The sequence below is a fragment of the Hydractinia symbiolongicarpus genome, chromosome 10 (genome assembly GCF_029227915.1).
Source record: "Hydractinia symbiolongicarpus strain clone_291-10 chromosome 10, HSymV2.1, whole genome shotgun sequence".
Classification (NCBI taxonomy): domain Eukaryota; kingdom Metazoa; phylum Cnidaria; class Hydrozoa; order Anthoathecata; family Hydractiniidae; genus Hydractinia; species Hydractinia symbiolongicarpus.
In genome coordinates, this window is record NC_079884.1 from 8,417,197 (window position 1) to 8,433,702 (window position 16,506).

General features: G+C 30.9%; 1 protein-coding gene across 1 annotated transcript; it reads left to right on the plus strand.

Moving 5' to 3' along the window:
• Positions 1 to 1,843: 1,843 nt before the first annotated feature.
• LOC130612757 (rab GTPase-activating protein 1-like) lies at positions 1,844 to 16,428 on the plus strand. Its single transcript, XM_057434113.1, has 21 exons — positions 1,844 to 2,734; positions 2,926 to 2,976; positions 3,268 to 3,488; positions 4,696 to 4,762; positions 4,843 to 4,942; positions 5,030 to 5,196; positions 7,208 to 7,394; positions 7,918 to 8,081; positions 8,169 to 8,267; positions 8,604 to 8,717; positions 8,835 to 8,909; positions 9,130 to 9,255; positions 10,696 to 10,839; positions 12,117 to 12,158; positions 12,421 to 12,549; positions 12,689 to 12,781; positions 13,129 to 13,239; positions 13,731 to 13,835; positions 14,238 to 14,321; positions 14,784 to 14,855; positions 15,050 to 16,428. The coding sequence occupies exons 1-21, from the start codon at positions 1,859 to 1,861 to the stop codon at positions 15,338 to 15,340; spliced, it is 3,318 nt and encodes a 1,105-aa protein (XP_057290096.1). The 5' UTR covers positions 1,844 to 1,858; the 3' UTR covers positions 15,341 to 16,428.
• Positions 16,429 to 16,506: the final 78 nt, after the last annotated feature.

A 16,506-nucleotide genomic window follows, 5' to 3' on the forward strand; every position in this document is an offset into this window, starting at 1 on the left:
TCAAGATTTCATTTCACATATGTATCTGTAACCTTTGTTCAGAAAGAATTACGAACACTTAAACGGACAAAAGCAACAGGTCTGGACCAACTTCCACCTTCCCTTCTGAAAGATGTGGCTGGCGTAATATCGGTACCTCTTACACACATAATCAACCTATCATTAAAATCATCAACTGTCCTGTCACTATGGAAACAAGCAAAGATCGTATCGGTCTTCAAGAGTGGAAATTCTGCGGATCCTTTGAACTGCAGACAAATTTCTGTTTTACCAACACTCTCGAAGATTCTGGAGAAGGCGGTACATACCCAACTAATAGATTACTTGGAAGAAAATTGCCTGTTAAACAACTGTCAGTTTGGATATAGAAAGAACCGTTCAACTGAATCTGCAGCTACTATTCTCGTGGACCATATCCGAAATGAAATCGATGATAAAAAATTTGTCGCAGCAGTATTCATGGATTTAAGTCGCGCCTTTGATACTGTTAGCCACAGCGTACTTATCGAGAAGCTTAAATCATATGGTCTTAATCGTGGAGTGGTAGCATGGTTTGGTGATTGTTTTGTAGAACTTAGGTGGTTGAAGCAGACACTACACTCTCTACACCTTTCCAGCTAACGTCAGGAGCACCACAAGGGTCTATATTAGGCCCACTACTGTTTTTAATTTACTTCAACGACCTGGCAGAACATTTTCATCATGCTCGTATTCTAATGTATGCAGATGACACCGTAATCTACTATTCCGACAACAATATTTATGCTATTGAGAATGTGCTCAACTCCAAGTTTGAAAGAGTTTTATGTTACATGAAGGATTCTGAGCTAATAATGAATTTGAAAATTGGAAAAGCTGAATCAATGTTGTTTGGCACTTCAAAAAAGTTATCAAAAGTACCAAAAGAGTTTGAAGTAAAGTACAACAACTATACTATCAATGTTACCGACGAGTCCAGCTATTTGGGCAACATCATTACTCCAACTTTAAACTTGGACAGAAACTTTCAAGAGCGTTATAGAAAAATGTCCAACAGGATCAGATTGTTAACAAAAATTTGTGAATATCTAACACCTGAAGCTACATATAAAGTATATGATAGGATGATTGAACCACTGATGTTGTATTGTTGTTCATTAAACTGAGATCTTACTTCAACCCAGCAAAAGAAGCTTACAAGTATTGAGAACCGGGCATCAGCACTCATTGGTGAGACTGTAGCTTCAATTCACAATAAAATGAAAATCAAATGTTGTTTAACAGTAAAAAGATGTATGTTGAATGATGTTTGTACTCCTTTGAAAAGTTATTTTATGGCTAATGAACACGCAATAAACACTCGAAATAAAGTGCTGTTATTGAAACTCCCTAAAGTTAGGTTATAGTTGGAAGAAAGTCTTTCCTCTTTCTTGGGGCTAAACTTTACAATTCCATACACAGGAATATTAGAGAAGTTGAAACTTTTAATTCTTTTAAAAACCATATCAAGATGCTAGAATTTTAATTTGTTTTTATTAATAATACACTTTTGATTAAGAGTATGTGGAGTGTTTGGTATAGTCTGTATTTCTAGTGTTTCACGTCTTGTTTCTTCAGCTTCTTTCTTCTTCAGCTACACTTTTCTAGACACTCTGTATATTAACTTCTTTATTTATTTTTAACCTTTTAACCTTATAACATTTTATTTAAAATTTTTATACATTTATTGTAACTTTAATATATATATTTTCGGTCCAACATTTATAGCAGAATATTATTTTCTGAAGTTGGTAACCAAGTAAAATATTGAATAATAATAATAATAATAATAATAATAATAACAATGGCTTTGCTATTTTAAAAATGCTATTGACATCTAATGCCTTGCATACATTGTTCCATTAAGTCAGCTCTTGGCAAAACACATTTGAATGGTTTGTTTTATGCTGTAACTGTTAGAATTACTTTAAACTTTTTTTTATTTGAGGTGTGTATAAAAGATATGGATATAGAACTTGAGTCAAGAAATAAAAACTGTCAAGATAATAATGAAAGTCCAACATGCGGAAAAGACTTTATATATGTTGAAGACAATAGTAGTGATCCTGTAGACAAAAAGTCATTGTCGTCATTGACTTCAAGCAAGAAGTCTTTATGCAGCAATGGTAGTAGTTTTGCTGATGTCCAAAGTATTGATTATGAACCTAAAATGAGTAACGAACATGGTGAGGATGTTAGTAGACTGGTTGCTGAGGCACAAATGGAAGATTTCTTTCCAAATTATTATGCCGAAGAAGAAGCCATTGAAGATTCTAAAGAGTTTCGTTCACAGTCAGATCCTGATACAAGCAATACATCCGATGAAGATGATTTAGGTATAAAGCGGTCTTCGTCAGAGGGTCATGCAAAAGATGCTTGTGTCCTTTTTCATAATATAACTTATTTGGGCTCCTCAACGGTAAATGCACCGGTGAGTGAAATTGAACTACGTAAAGCAATGTCTATTTTAAGAGATCATACACAAGTCAGTATTGATGTGTTATTATCAGTTGGACTTAACCCACATGGTGACATTCGTTTGATAGACCCTGAGTCTAGGACAGACATTGCAACATATAGCATCAATAAAATATGTTTTTGGGGAAAAGGTGATAGCAATAATCGTGAAAAGGATTGCTTTGCATTTAATATAAGTCACGGAAAAGAAGAAACAATATATCACTGCCATGTATTTAAAAGTGAAGAGGAAGATGATGTAAGTTCAAATTTTACATGTTTACCTAAATCTAAACTTGGTAAAACTGCATTATGTATATAATATTGTCGTTATTTTACAAGAAGTTTACTGAAAATTAGGACAACCGATTGCAGAAGTTGATCAGAAATTTAAAATTTGAATTGTGCTAGATAATTTAAAGTCCTTATCCAAGGTTTTCTTCCTTCAAGGTTTCAAAGATTGTGCAATCGCTAGCTCAAACAGTAAAGAAAGACAAAAAGGTATTCTATTATTGTTATACATGCATTTTGTTTCATAAATTCTGTCATAATATTATATTTTAAACTACATTTGGGTACTCAAGTTTCTGTTTGTAAGCTTCCATTTTGGGCATGAAAACTGGTTTGTTTATGCAACGATAGTAGCTTATTGTGTTTTAAATCTTTGCTATTTAAAGATCATTTTTATGCTTTATGTGATAAAAATAGTTTGTTTTTTTATCCTTTTGCCAAAATATACATTGTTTTATTAAGTATCAGGCTACAAAACTAATATGTGTTTGGTTTTTGCAGAGAAAGCAGCTTGCATATCCACTGAAAAGAGGATTATCTTTGGATCCAAACAACCTTACTTTTAAATTCAATATTACCTTGGATATTTGGGAAGAAGATGGCAAAGGCTCATTTCAAACTGTGTCTAGGGATAAAAATCACTTCAAGTTAAGAAAAGAGCTTCATCGTAAAGTTGTCCTCATTATTGAGCAAGTGAGCAATCGTAAATTAAAGATAGAAAGGTAGGGGACTAGAATTTGAGATCATTTTGACTTTTACATTTCCAAAGATTCATACAAAATTTAACTCTTTAAATTTTTGCGTATGACTTGTTATAATTATTCTATCAGGATAAAACTTAATTTGAGTAAGACATTTAATTTTTATTGTTATAGAACCCAAAGCTAAAACTAACCAATTATTTACTCATGAGATATAGTAATTTGCTTATTTTGCTTGTTTGAACCAAGCAAAAGAAATTTCAATAATTATTGGCTAACTGCAATTTAATAAGCTTTTACACACTAAAATAGTCTCACTTTTGGGTTACTCGGTCACACAATTTTTTTTAAAAAAATATGGCAAGCAAAGTTATCTGAAAATACAAGACATCTCATGGTAATTTTTTTTAGCTCTCTATTGTAAAAAAATGTAAGCATCATAGCTCTAAATATCATCATTTGATTTAAAACAGTTATATAAACTTTCTTATGGAGATGTAAAGTGCCTGCAGCATCATTGACTAGGCATATTCTTGGTCAGGCACGTGAATGGTTTCTAAATGTTTTTGTTTTTTATTGGTACTTGTGATGAAAATAATATTTTGGGAAAATTTTGTGCTTTGTGCATTTTTCAAACATGGGTAAACTTTTTTTAATTCTAAAAACTGCTGAGATTTATCTAAAAGTATTACAAGTTGATATATTACTGATCCTGACACACCACATTGAGGTAGTTCGTTATAAAACTAAAGTAAAAAAAATTAATCCTGCTGGGTAAAAATGTTGTCTTTGATGATGATATGAGGTTCAATCAAGGTTAAAAATTCTCTGTTGAGAATGGATACACAGATAAGTCATGAAAAAGATTTACATATATACATCCTATGAGGATAAAATGTAGTGTAGTGGGTTCGTTTTCAGCAACCATTTGTAGGGACCACAGATCGAATCCCACTTGTTGACAGGCACTATGTTAAATGCACGATAAAGTAGTGGATTCATAAAAAAATGTGTTTTAGTATTACGACTTTCTGTAAATTACTTTATATTTTTGAATATTTTTTGTCTCACAAGTAGTTTCAAAGTTTTAAGCCCCATGCCCCATGTATGACTTTTCATTATGGGTTGAAATCTGTGGTTGTGTTTGATGTCAAACTTACTCTGTATAAAGCTCTAATTTAATTTATACACCTTTGTATGCTAGTAATAAAATTAAATTTTGTTTTAGGTGTTTTGGTTTGCTTCTTGCTCAAGGCAAGGATGTTGCTGATCAAGATCTGCACCTGTTGCAATATGTATGTACCAATTTAATGATTATTCATGTAGATAAAAAGGGGTTTATGCAATGCTTCATTTAATCCTTTTTTAATTGTAGGTTCAAACAGATCAGCGTCCTAATGGTCGTGTCATTATCTCTGGTCACTGGGACCCAAGTATAGAACACTGGAAACTACTAAATACAGATACAGGAAAAGGTATCATTTAAAGCACTCTTTAATCTGTTATTATGTTGTACACAAACATAATTTTTATTTGCTAACACTAACATTCTTGCTTTGTAGATAACCGAATTTCATTGACAGTGGCAGCTGACATTATATTTCAAGATCTCAAAGAACCTGTACGTATCTTTAAAGAAGCAAAAGTGAGAATTTTTGGTTCAACAGAGAAATTTTGGAATCCTAGTAAACCAAAAATACAAGAAGAATATATATTACAACTGAAAGAGGTAGGGTGCTCCTTTATTCTGTGAAAACAATGTAAAAGTTTCTGACCTTTTTTTAAGGTTGAAAACTTGCACAACTTTTTGGATTATTATTGATTGCAAATCAGCATTTAGAAAAATTTAGTGTGAGACAGTCTGAAAGTTTTTATGGTATTAATTTTCGCAATTTTTATCTAGTGTAATAAAATACAGTTCATGTTATCTTAAGAAATCAGAGAACAATTTTAGAAAAAGTAGTTAAAACAACTCCAACCAGATAATTTTTCAACAATTATCATTTTTAAACATTTCTCAAGACTAATTTTCTTTGATTAAGGTATTGTTGATCTTTGGTAATTAAATACAATATGTCCTTATGTTTTTCGCAAAGTAATTTCCTTACATTATGCACACCACAAAGATCACACTCTCAATTTACTTAATAAAATTACAAAATTATAACTGGTAATTAACTAAATTATTGTATTTTATTGCTTCTGGAGGGAAAAGCAGTATGAACACTCGTGAATGAACATTCAGGATTGTTTATTTTAGACAGCATTGGTTGGTGCTTAAACTTGTGCCTCAGCAAGGATCAACCATGGTTTGCTCAATTATTACAATAAATGCAATAATAAGATTAAACTCGCTGTGCTTCCTACAGAGGTTCTTGCTAAATTTTTGATGATACCTAACAGTTTTAGTCAAGTTTAGTATTTATTTTATCATGAACATTTGAATTTTTATGGTACGGACATATGTATGGATAAATATCATTAGCTTTTACTTAAAAATAGAAGGTATACCTTCTAATCATTTTCCTAACAACTTTTATATAAAAAACCACTTTTTCTTTGGTGTTTTTTTAAAAAACTAATTTGAGTTAGTTTCATCATTTTTATGGTTTGATTTTAAACTTCAGGGTAGATACAGCCTGCAGGTATATATTTAGATAGTGACGAATATTCTTTCCATTTATGTTTTAAGCCTTTTATGTGATTTATATGATATAAATGATAGTAAGAAATTCTTATATTTGCTTTCAGTTGTTTTAATAATACCACTTTCATTTTAATTAAATGTCTTTGAAAGATTTTATTCAATTTGTTCAAATACCTCTTGGGTTAAAGCTGACAGTAGTATATTATAATTTTGCATAAATAAGATTAGCTACTAACATTCTAAGAAAAGTGAGTCACACTACAGTTCAGTGAAGTTGACAACAGCTGAGTGCTACATTACATTAAAAAGTATGGTTAAAGAATTTAAACGAAAGCCAAAGTTCTTATATTTAAACAAGACAAAGGTGCCAAGGATTTTCATTTTCTAGATTTGTAGTATTGCATTTGAAGCAGTGTTTACACAGTTAGGTTAGCTAAAGCATTGTTGAAGCTGTTGAAACATGTATGTTTTAACAGCCTTTCAACTTTGTTGTTTGTTGAAGTGCTCTCAGTCACCAAAGAAAAATGAACTCAGAATTACTAATGTACCTATCCTGTTTTAGCAATTTCAAAAAATTGATAAATACGTTTTAAAAATACAAAAGCTGTTGTAACGCAAAAATTTTCAAACTTTTATAAACTTTTATATTTTACTTTTCCCTTTAGCCATTGTCATAAATCTTTCATTTTCTTAATTTTTTGAAAAACGTGCCATTTTTAATGCATATTTGCTGAGATAGTTCTTCAAGATTTTAAAAACCATAAGGAGTGCTCACCTTTTTCAACTGATTAAAAGCAACTTGAGAAAAATTTTATGTTTCTGTTTCAATTTGTTAAAGCAACTTGAATTGCTTGTTCAATTATGTAAACTCCACTTTTTTTACAACAAACAAACATTTTAACAGTGATTCTTCCTGTAAATAAATAATATGAATTGTTTGGCATGCACCATTTATCACAACTCAAAAAACTAAAGAAAAATTTTAAATATCTAACCTATAGTTTCACCAACAATGCTAAAAGATGAATGTTTAATTCTGTACAGTGTTTTTTAGTTGCCAGATAAGCTAAAATAGTAATTTTTTTGTGATTAGAATTTTACAGAACTTGGGGAGAAATATTTTGAAAAAGAAAGTCTACAAAGTGCAACTGACATTGCAAAGTTGAAAGCTTTCCAGAATGTTTCAAGGAACTCTTCGTCATCGTTTTGGAGATCTAATCAGAACAAAGTACCAAATGAAAGAACAATCTCAGTTGATACAGAAGCAGAAGAAATCATAGGTAATGTATGTTTACGTTTATGTTTCAAAAGAGGGTATTGATTGAAATTTAATTAAAAAACACTTTTCAAAAAATTTGTACATTTTAAAAAACCGAGCTTCAATGGTATACACATTGTTGTTTTAATACTAATATAGTTAGTAAGAATATCATACTTTTTTCTGTAATTTTTAGGGAACAAAACAGGTGCCCCTATAACCAAGTGATTTTTTTCGTTCCTAAATAACAAAAAAAAAATATTGCATAGAGGCCTATAATTCTGAAATGAATACATTATTTTACTTAAATTTGTCATAAATTAATTAAGCTTGCTGTGTGTTATTTCAATTGTTTTTAAAGACCAACAAATAGCTTTGTTAAAAACATTGCCAAATTCAGAAAGACAACTTGATTGTAAATTTAATTTTTATATTGTTTTAGGTTATATGCTTCCCTTTTCCTTTAATTTTCGGCATTGTTTCAGAAATGTTACAAAATAATTTCTGTTTAAGATTTAAAGAGATGAAGAATTTCTTTTTTATAGGTCCAGATGAGGAGGAAGAAGAAGATGAGGAACCATTACTGTCTGGAAGTGGTAGTGTTGGTCAAGAGCATAGTGATGAAGAGCTAGCAAGTTGGAGTGATGTTTTAGCCAAATGGAAAGACCTTGACTCAAAACCAGCTAAAGTGCTACAGCTTGTTAGAAAAGTACTGCTCATCTTTAGTTATTTGAAAGATTCAACTAGCAGTTTTTTTGTGTTCAAGAAAATCAGGAAATGGATTGATATTTTTTAGGGTATTCCAGATGTACTACGTTGTCAAATATGGCAGATGATGGCAGGCTTAACAGAGGAATCAGAGTTGTTAAACAGTTATGCATATTTAACTAAAAAGGTACATAAGTTGTTTTTTTTACGTAATAATGCAGTTATATGTGTGCCATATTTTAAACAGAGGGATTATAGTGTATATATTCTTTTGAGGACTCAAAATGCTGTATAGTTTTAAATGTATTACATTTAGTAAAAAAGATTGTACCAAGTAATCCATAAATTTGAAACGACATACATACCGATGTTAATAAATTTCTCAGCATAAGAAAACATTGTTTTTATGCTATCACAAGGGACAGGAAATTAGTAGGAAACTGGATTTAATAGGAAATCATATATTTTATGAGTGAACTATAAAGTGTGTGGTGATATTAGATGAAAAACCTTTTTTGCATAGGAATCTCCGCAAGAACAAGTGATACTATGGGATGTAACTCGTACATTTCCTGCACATGAGTTTTTTCAAGAAGGTGGTGGGCAAGGACAGAATGCATTGTATAATATCAGTAAAGTATGATTTTATCTGTTTCTTCTCCTTTTGAATATGCATGTTAAAGTTTCATACATCAAAAGTTCACCGTAAAATTATGTTATCATGTTTATAAAGTTTTATTGTTACCTTTTGTAGGCCTATTCTGTGTATGATGAAGAAGTTGGTTATTGTCAAGGGTTATCATTCTTAATTGCTGTATTTTTATTACATGTAGGTGCTTATTTTATTTAAAAATGGTGTTGATACTAGTTATTAGCATGTAGAAAAGCCTAATTTGTTCAAACAGAACCACATTGTAATAAGTTTTATCCATCCAGACTGTTTCGTTATCAAAGTTGTTTTACTAAACCAGCTTTTTTTACTTCAGTGTGAGCATTTGCCTTAAGGATTTCAGCGAAATCCACAACTGATGTATTGTACTTCTCTTTAGGTACCTGAAGAACAAGCCTACTGTTTGTTGGTGAAAATTATGTATGATTATGGACATCGTGATATGTTTAAAGACAGCTTTGACAGTTTGCATCAATCGTTTTACGTTCTTGATCATTTAATGGAGGTTGGTCAAAATATTTTTTAAAAATAAGTTTAAAGATTTTCTTGAGTAACTTAAACCAATTAAATTCCTCCCTACATTAAAATTAGTGTCTTTGTACACTGGAAATAATGAATGGTTGGGAACAGCTCAAGGAAAAAAAGTAAGGTTATCGTGGTAATATAAGTAAGTTTGTCAATTTTGCGCAAGTTGATCACGTTGGTTAGGAGGAAACCATTTCTTAAGTAATCTTTTAAAGAGATCTGGGTCAAATTTTCAAATTTAGGTGGTAATCGACAATAATAAATGAGAGTGGTTTATTTTAAATGGGACTGTTAGAACAGTGAGATTCCAGGATAAGAATTAAATGTTCACTTTGCAACAATGACATTGTTGCATAATTTTTCATTTGTCATTATTTCATAAAAAGAAAAAATTGGGCTTTTTATTGGTCTTATAAAATATCGGTTTGATAGTTTATGAATCTAGCTATCTAGCTAAAATTTGTTGTCAGGAAAAAACAAGCTAAAAATTATTTTTGTTGTTTATTATTTTGCTAGTGTTTAAATAAAATTTTAATTCTTATATTTTTAAGCTTAGGATCATTTTTAAGATCAATTTGAATTACCTTGACAAAAAGAATAATTTTAGCTAGTTTTAATTTTAGCTTCTATTGTGTAAATACTACCAAAATTGTTTTAATATATGCTCTTCACCGTTGGTGAAACTTGCTTCTTTCCTTATTTAAAAAGCATAACATAGATTTTTAAAAAAAGCCTGTTTGGAGAATTTGCAGCAAGTTTTTATAAAATGGATTTTACAGCTTTACAGGCCGAGAAATTTGTACATACTTTGATGCTACAATGTTGCATTAGAGCTCAGCTTCTGAAATTTATTCTGACATTATTTTATTCTTATACAGTTTTTCAGAAATCGTAGTCTCTGCTGACGTTCCTATCAAGTCAGTATCATGACTTTAAGAAATTAAGTTGCTACATCAACAGCCGTTCTGAATAGCAATTACTCCTCCATAAGACGATAGCACTATGGTCAAAGCATGAAATATTATGCTTTGTTTAGCAAACTGATCTTACAATTTAATTTTGTCTCCAATTCAAAATTTGCCTTCATTTTGCCTATAATTCAGTATTTGTATGTGTCAAATAAACCCAGGGTATGCAATTAAATGAATACAGTAGCCAATTTTAAAACGAATAAATCAACGTTCAATTATGAGGCGATATTAAGTTTGTATACCTTATGCTAGTATGACTCGCATTATCTTTGTTGGGTTGGATACTTTAGAATCACAATTTTTTAGTTGAAAGTTCACTGGTTGTTAAGTTATTAGTCATTGTACAATTATGTTAAAAAATCCAGTCTTATGATGATGGAAATCTATTAGATATTTTTCATCATTACTTCCGTTGTATACAGTCTGTTGAGATTTTATTTTCTTTTAAGAATTCTATGCAAGATTTGTACCTGCACCTTCGTGCTGTCAATGTGGAAGTTCATATGTTTGCTTCACAATGGTTTTTAACGTTATTCACTGCCAAGTTTCCTCTGTGTTTGGTGTACCATATCATGGATCTAATCCTTTGTGAGGTGAGCATTAAGTACATCCCAGATATTTTTATTTTCTGACAAAAGACTTACTATTTATTTGCTTAAAAGGATTTGACAATCGTAAAGTCCAGATTTTTGCTAACCTAGATTCTTAATTTTCTAGAACACTTATACGTTAGCTTATTTGTTTTTAGCAAGAATCTTTATGTTTCACAATAATTTCTTAACTATGGAATTAAAGACTAATTTCTAATTTTGTGATTTTATCTGTTGATTGGTTTTGGACAATCACTTTTCTTATCTAAACAAATGAATTCCTATTTATCTCTGAAAATACTGAAACCATTTTAATCTTGTTGATAGATGAATTTTTAAATTTTCTTTTGATTAAATTGTAAATAAAAAACATAAAAAATGACAGAGCCTTTGATACAAACCTCGAGTACTTCACAAAATATAAAAAAATATTTACAACTTGATAGTGCAATTAATTCGTATGAATTTCATTTCTCTGCAATTATTTTACTTTGGGATAAAGATCATACTAAACGTCGCCTGCTCAACTATGATGTTCAAAAAATGTTAAATCTTTTACAATAATATAAATTCTGAACGTACAAAGCGAAACAACAAAGGTGTAGGTTAGGAATGAAACAATTATTATCACAACTTTTAACAGAAGATGCAGTGTGTAAAATATAAAAAATCAAAAATAATCAATTAAGTATGATTCAAACATTTGTTCTCTTCTTTGCGTAAACAAATTTGAAAACTAGATTTTTTATTTATTTGCATTTGTCGTCTTCCCAGTTACAATAATGTCAACAACTTCAATTGCTCAATATACTGATGCTCGAAGCTGCCATGTTTGATTTTTAACTCCACCAGAGCAAGTTTGATAAATGCCAGCTTATATCAAACCGCTATTGATGTTTAATAACACAAGGATACCTTTAAAGAATATAAAACACAGGATAACATATTGGGGCTCGCCCTTTCCACTTACTCAATCCCATATTTAAATGCATTCTAAAAATGCAGTTTAAAGTCGAAAATGCAGGTTACAATTGTTTCTGAATAAAGTCGGAAATTTCACATCAAAAATATATTTGACTGTTGATGCAGTGAATATGTTTATGCATTATTAAATTTTAACTGAACATCTTGTCAATGTTGGTTATCACCAGGTGTTATGACTTGGTAAGGATTGTAATGAGTGTGTGTTATATTTATTGTTTTGTAGATGAAAATAAATTAATTTTATTTGTTCGATTCTTTGTTTTATATTTATCTACATTTACTTTCATCTTATCTAGGGTTGTGATGTTGTGTTTCAAGTGGCACTTGCTCTATTAAAAGTGAGTTTGACAATTTTGTTGCCATCTAGGGCTTGTATTTGTTAACGTTTTTGTGTTACTGTTTTATGTCATATTGGCACCAAATGTCTTCAGTGTATAAATGTTATCAAGTTTTTTGGGACAACAATTATGTAGCAACCAACTGTTTTGACGAAATACTTTATCTATTACTATAAGTTTGTGTTTTGATTTATCTTATGAAAAATAGATAGCTATCATCGCTTCTTTGTTGTTGCATGGTTTTCCAATCGTCTTTTTTTAGGATTCCAAGAAAGAGTTGCTGGCACTGGATTTTGAAGGCATTCTAAAATACTTTCGTATTAACTTGCCAAAGAAATATATGGTTGAAAGTAATCGTAAAAACTTGATGAGCATAGCGTATAGTTTTAAGGTTAGAATGACTGGTGAATTTATGTGCAGCATAAATATTTAAAAATTCGCATATAGAAAGTCTGAAACAAATCGAAGGGGAAAATTACAGTTAGGGATTACCAAAATGGTTCTCGTTATAATAGAGTATGTCTTTTTAGATCCCAAAGAAACGTTTGCAAAAATACAAACAGGAATATTACGCCATGAAAGAGGAGATGGAAATGAAAGAAGATCCCATTGTTCGAATGCAGGTAAATGATCAACTGTCTGTTTTTCAGTGACTTTTCTTTCAAAATTAGATTTAAGTAAACTTTTTTGTTTCAAAATTTTTTTCCTGGAAAGTACTTCTAAGCATGTAGGTATTTATATGTGTAATCAATTAACTCGTTCCTTGTATTTGGTCAAACCGTAGTCCAGGGATTGTTTGATTCTTGGGTTAGAGCCTTTCACGTATATTGTTTGTATGTCCTAAGAGAACACCAAAAAGACACTTTATTTACTATAAATGTAATATATGTTTAAATCTATAGATATGAATAGTATATACCTTTATGTATCTGTTAAGCTAAACTCCAATTTAATTCTTAATGTTTTACAGCGTGAAAACCAACGTTTGGTGGAGGAAAATCTACGTTTAGAACGTGAAAACGATAGTTTAGCATATGAGATTGTCACAACGCAAGTATCTATGCAAGAAGTTATTACTGATGTAAGTTTAAAACACGTGTTAAATACACCAAAAGTTTTACGTTGCTATCCTCAGAAGGATTACAAGTGTTCTAATCAAGTCACAAATAACAGGATGCGAGAAGCCCACGAAAGGGATATGTTCAAACAACGACATTATCTACCCTCATACAGTCTAATAAGCTGGCAAAAAAGACCATCTGCTTAAATAAACTTTTGCGTAACAATAATTTAAAGTGGTTAAAATTTAAATATATATTTTGGAGTTTTCCGCTGACATTTAACCGTCGAAATTAAAACCATAAAGTTGACAACCTTTGAATGGAGTTGTGATTAATTTAAGTCGTTCGGTTTTTATATTAAAAAACGAACTTAGTAAAATCATGGTAAAATTATCTTTAATTTTCACCATAAACGTGTGACTACTGGTAAAAAATGTTGGTTAAATAATGGAGGTATAAAAGAAGTGTTTTTATTCCTCCGTGGTTAAATAGTTTGTGTTTTGTGTTTCAGAGAGAAGGAAAGTTAAACATACTAACCAAAGAAGCGGAAAAGCACCGAAAACATCTCATGGAAGGAGAGGAAGAAATTGGAAGACTAAAGATTGAGGAAGCACGAGTAAGTCCTTACATGAAAATGAAACAACACGAAAATGTAAATTTTTTTGGCTGTAACAGATATCAAAAATGTGTTTCTACCCGAACGAGTTTTTTTTAGCTTATTTTGCTATTATATATTCTCGCAAATGATCAGACTTGGAATTAAAAAAAATCCACAACGAAAGTTTGGATACGATCTTTCATATCTAAATTCTTGTTGTTGAAATTTTGGTTGGTCAACTTTTTTTATAGTTTTTTTCACAATATGTAACTTATATAACACCAATAAAACCTATGGTTCCAAATGTACCATTTGTGATTTGAAAGTAGATGAAAATTTATCGATTGCTTCTAACCGTTTTGTTGTACTCTGCTTTAAACATCATGGGTTATTCACGTGCTTTGGTTTTCTCGTATCTAGGTAAAAGACATGTGGAGAGGCAGTATGAACACAGCAGACGAAGAAAAAGCCAAACAAGCCCGCATCATTGATGATTACAAAAAAGTAAGCTTCCTCATAGACACGCGTGTGATGTTTTATATCTTAACAGGATTTATTGGTTGCGACATCAACTTTCGCGAATTTCACGACATGGTTGTTTTCTCGAAGTTAAATTTCTGCGAAAACTTTGCTAAGATCCCACTATTTACAAAGTTTGTGAAAATTAACCCCTAACTCGTGTATATTTTGAATTTATCAGACAAATATCTGCCAAAAAGATTTGTTTCGTTATCCAATTCTCTATGATTTTCAAAAATTAGGCTCTGTGGAATAACGAAAAAGTTCATGCCCGTTAAGGTAGCTAATAGGATGCGGTAGCGATTTAGTGAATGTGATTGAAACGTTGACGTTCGTTTGGGGTGTGGCAAGTGAAATTGTGGTTTAGGTAAAACAATGTGCAAGATAGATCTTTTGTGGATACAGCAATTTAAATTTCATTATTTCACTTACAAATTCTTCTTCTAGATTTTAACCAGGTTGGAAGCAAGAAATGAGAAATTTAAGAAGGATATGGAGGCAGATTTGGATATACTAAAAGTAAGTCTTGTTGTTATTTTTGCTGATGGTGAACACATCTTATTAGAATGTCCATATTTTTGACCACTGGGCAACTTAGTTCAAAATTTGAGAGGGTTAAACGTTTTCTTGGAACTAGAAATGCTCAACTCACCAAAAATATGTAATTTTTTCTTTGAATATTGATGTATACACGTTTTCATTTGTCTTTGTAGCGACAGATTTATAGCTGCGAAAGTTGCACAGCTGCCCTAGTGAAGGGTCTGTATAAAAACGATCAGACCAACGATGAAGCTTCACCGCAAAAGAACTCACTCTCCTCCTTATTGATTAAAGATGATACCGAAGAACAATTAAGAAACTTAGAAGCTGAACTTATACAAACCAAAGTTGCTCTTGCGGAGGAGAAAAACAGAGGTGATGAAATCGAAATGAGGTTACATCAATACGCGGCTGCTGCTGAGAAACCATGGTACAAAAAAGTAGCGATCAACAGTAAGCGCTGATTTTAACAGTGGCTAATTGGTAATATAATTTCGTGTATTGCTTACACGTTTACAAGTGTACTTCCAAAGCATCATGGGTTACTCCAATGATGTCAAATCGGTCAGGATATTAGTTAATTTTTTTCCTTTACAAATATCGATAAATTCTTCAATTACTGATCCCAAATAATTGTTGAATTAATATTGTATTAAGGAGAGAGACTAGTAGAAATATTTTTTGACCACATAGAAAGCCGATAAATATCAATTCGCTTCAAGTAAGATCTACGAAATTCAGAAGAAATTATTATTTTTCGTGTTCGTCATGTTTTTTTTCGCAGATTACATTTTATTGTTTATTTTTCCGAATTGTTTATTTATGTTAAAGGAGAAATTTCTCTAGTGTAAAGAAAACAGAAAAGACATATCGTCTAATATAACCTACTTTGGACATGATAATAAATTCTCGTGGGACGGTATGCTACGTAATTTATTTTGGTTTGATCTGAAGTAAGCTGGTGCGTTGATGCAAGATATTTCGAATGTCTCTCCATCGAAGCACTGTTTTTATTCAATCACACCCCATACATGTGTTGAATTACATTCCAACTAAATTTAAAGAAACATATCAGCATTTCCTTTCCTACAACGGATGTCATGTTCCAAATAGGACATTTTTTCTATTGTATATAATACTTCAAAATACTACAATTATATGTTTTATTTTGTTTTAACAAATGTTTAGATGTTAACATATTTAAAAATCGAATTTTCGATAAAATCTATTAACGTCACTCCGCAGAAAAGCATAAGCATGAACATTTCTAAGTTATTACGGCAAAACATCAAGGTTGAAATTATGTAAGTACTTTCTGAGACTAAACGCCGGCTGTTGAGTCCCAGATGAAAAATCTCTTCTTCGCACTTCTCTTCCAACTCCTAAAGAAAGAGAGTTTAAAACCTATATACAGGATTCTTTGATTGCGGTTATGTGCAAAATAGATAAACGGTGAAATATTCGATTTTTTTAGTTTTCTATTTGCTATTGTATTTTTTATTTTGATAAAGTTGTATAAGTAAATTATATAAAGATAATATTCAAAACTTTATTATTATTTTTTCCTTTACTCAGTCCTTTGCAACAAGTTGAAACGTGAATTAAAGAACGTTGTAATATTGACCCCTCC

Coding starts and splice junctions, on each gene's coding strand:
- LOC130612757 (XM_057434113.1), top strand. CDS start 1,859: ATGCCTTGCATACATTGTTCCATTAAGTCAGCTCTTGGCAAAACACAT. Junction 8,268..8,603: donor ATGCATATTTAACTAAAAAG/GTACATAAGTTG, acceptor TTTTTTGCATAG/GAATCTCCGCAAGAACAAGT. Junction 12,550..12,688: donor GCATAGCGTATAGTTTTAAG/GTTAGAATGACT, acceptor ATGTCTTTTTAG/ATCCCAAAGAAACGTTTGCA.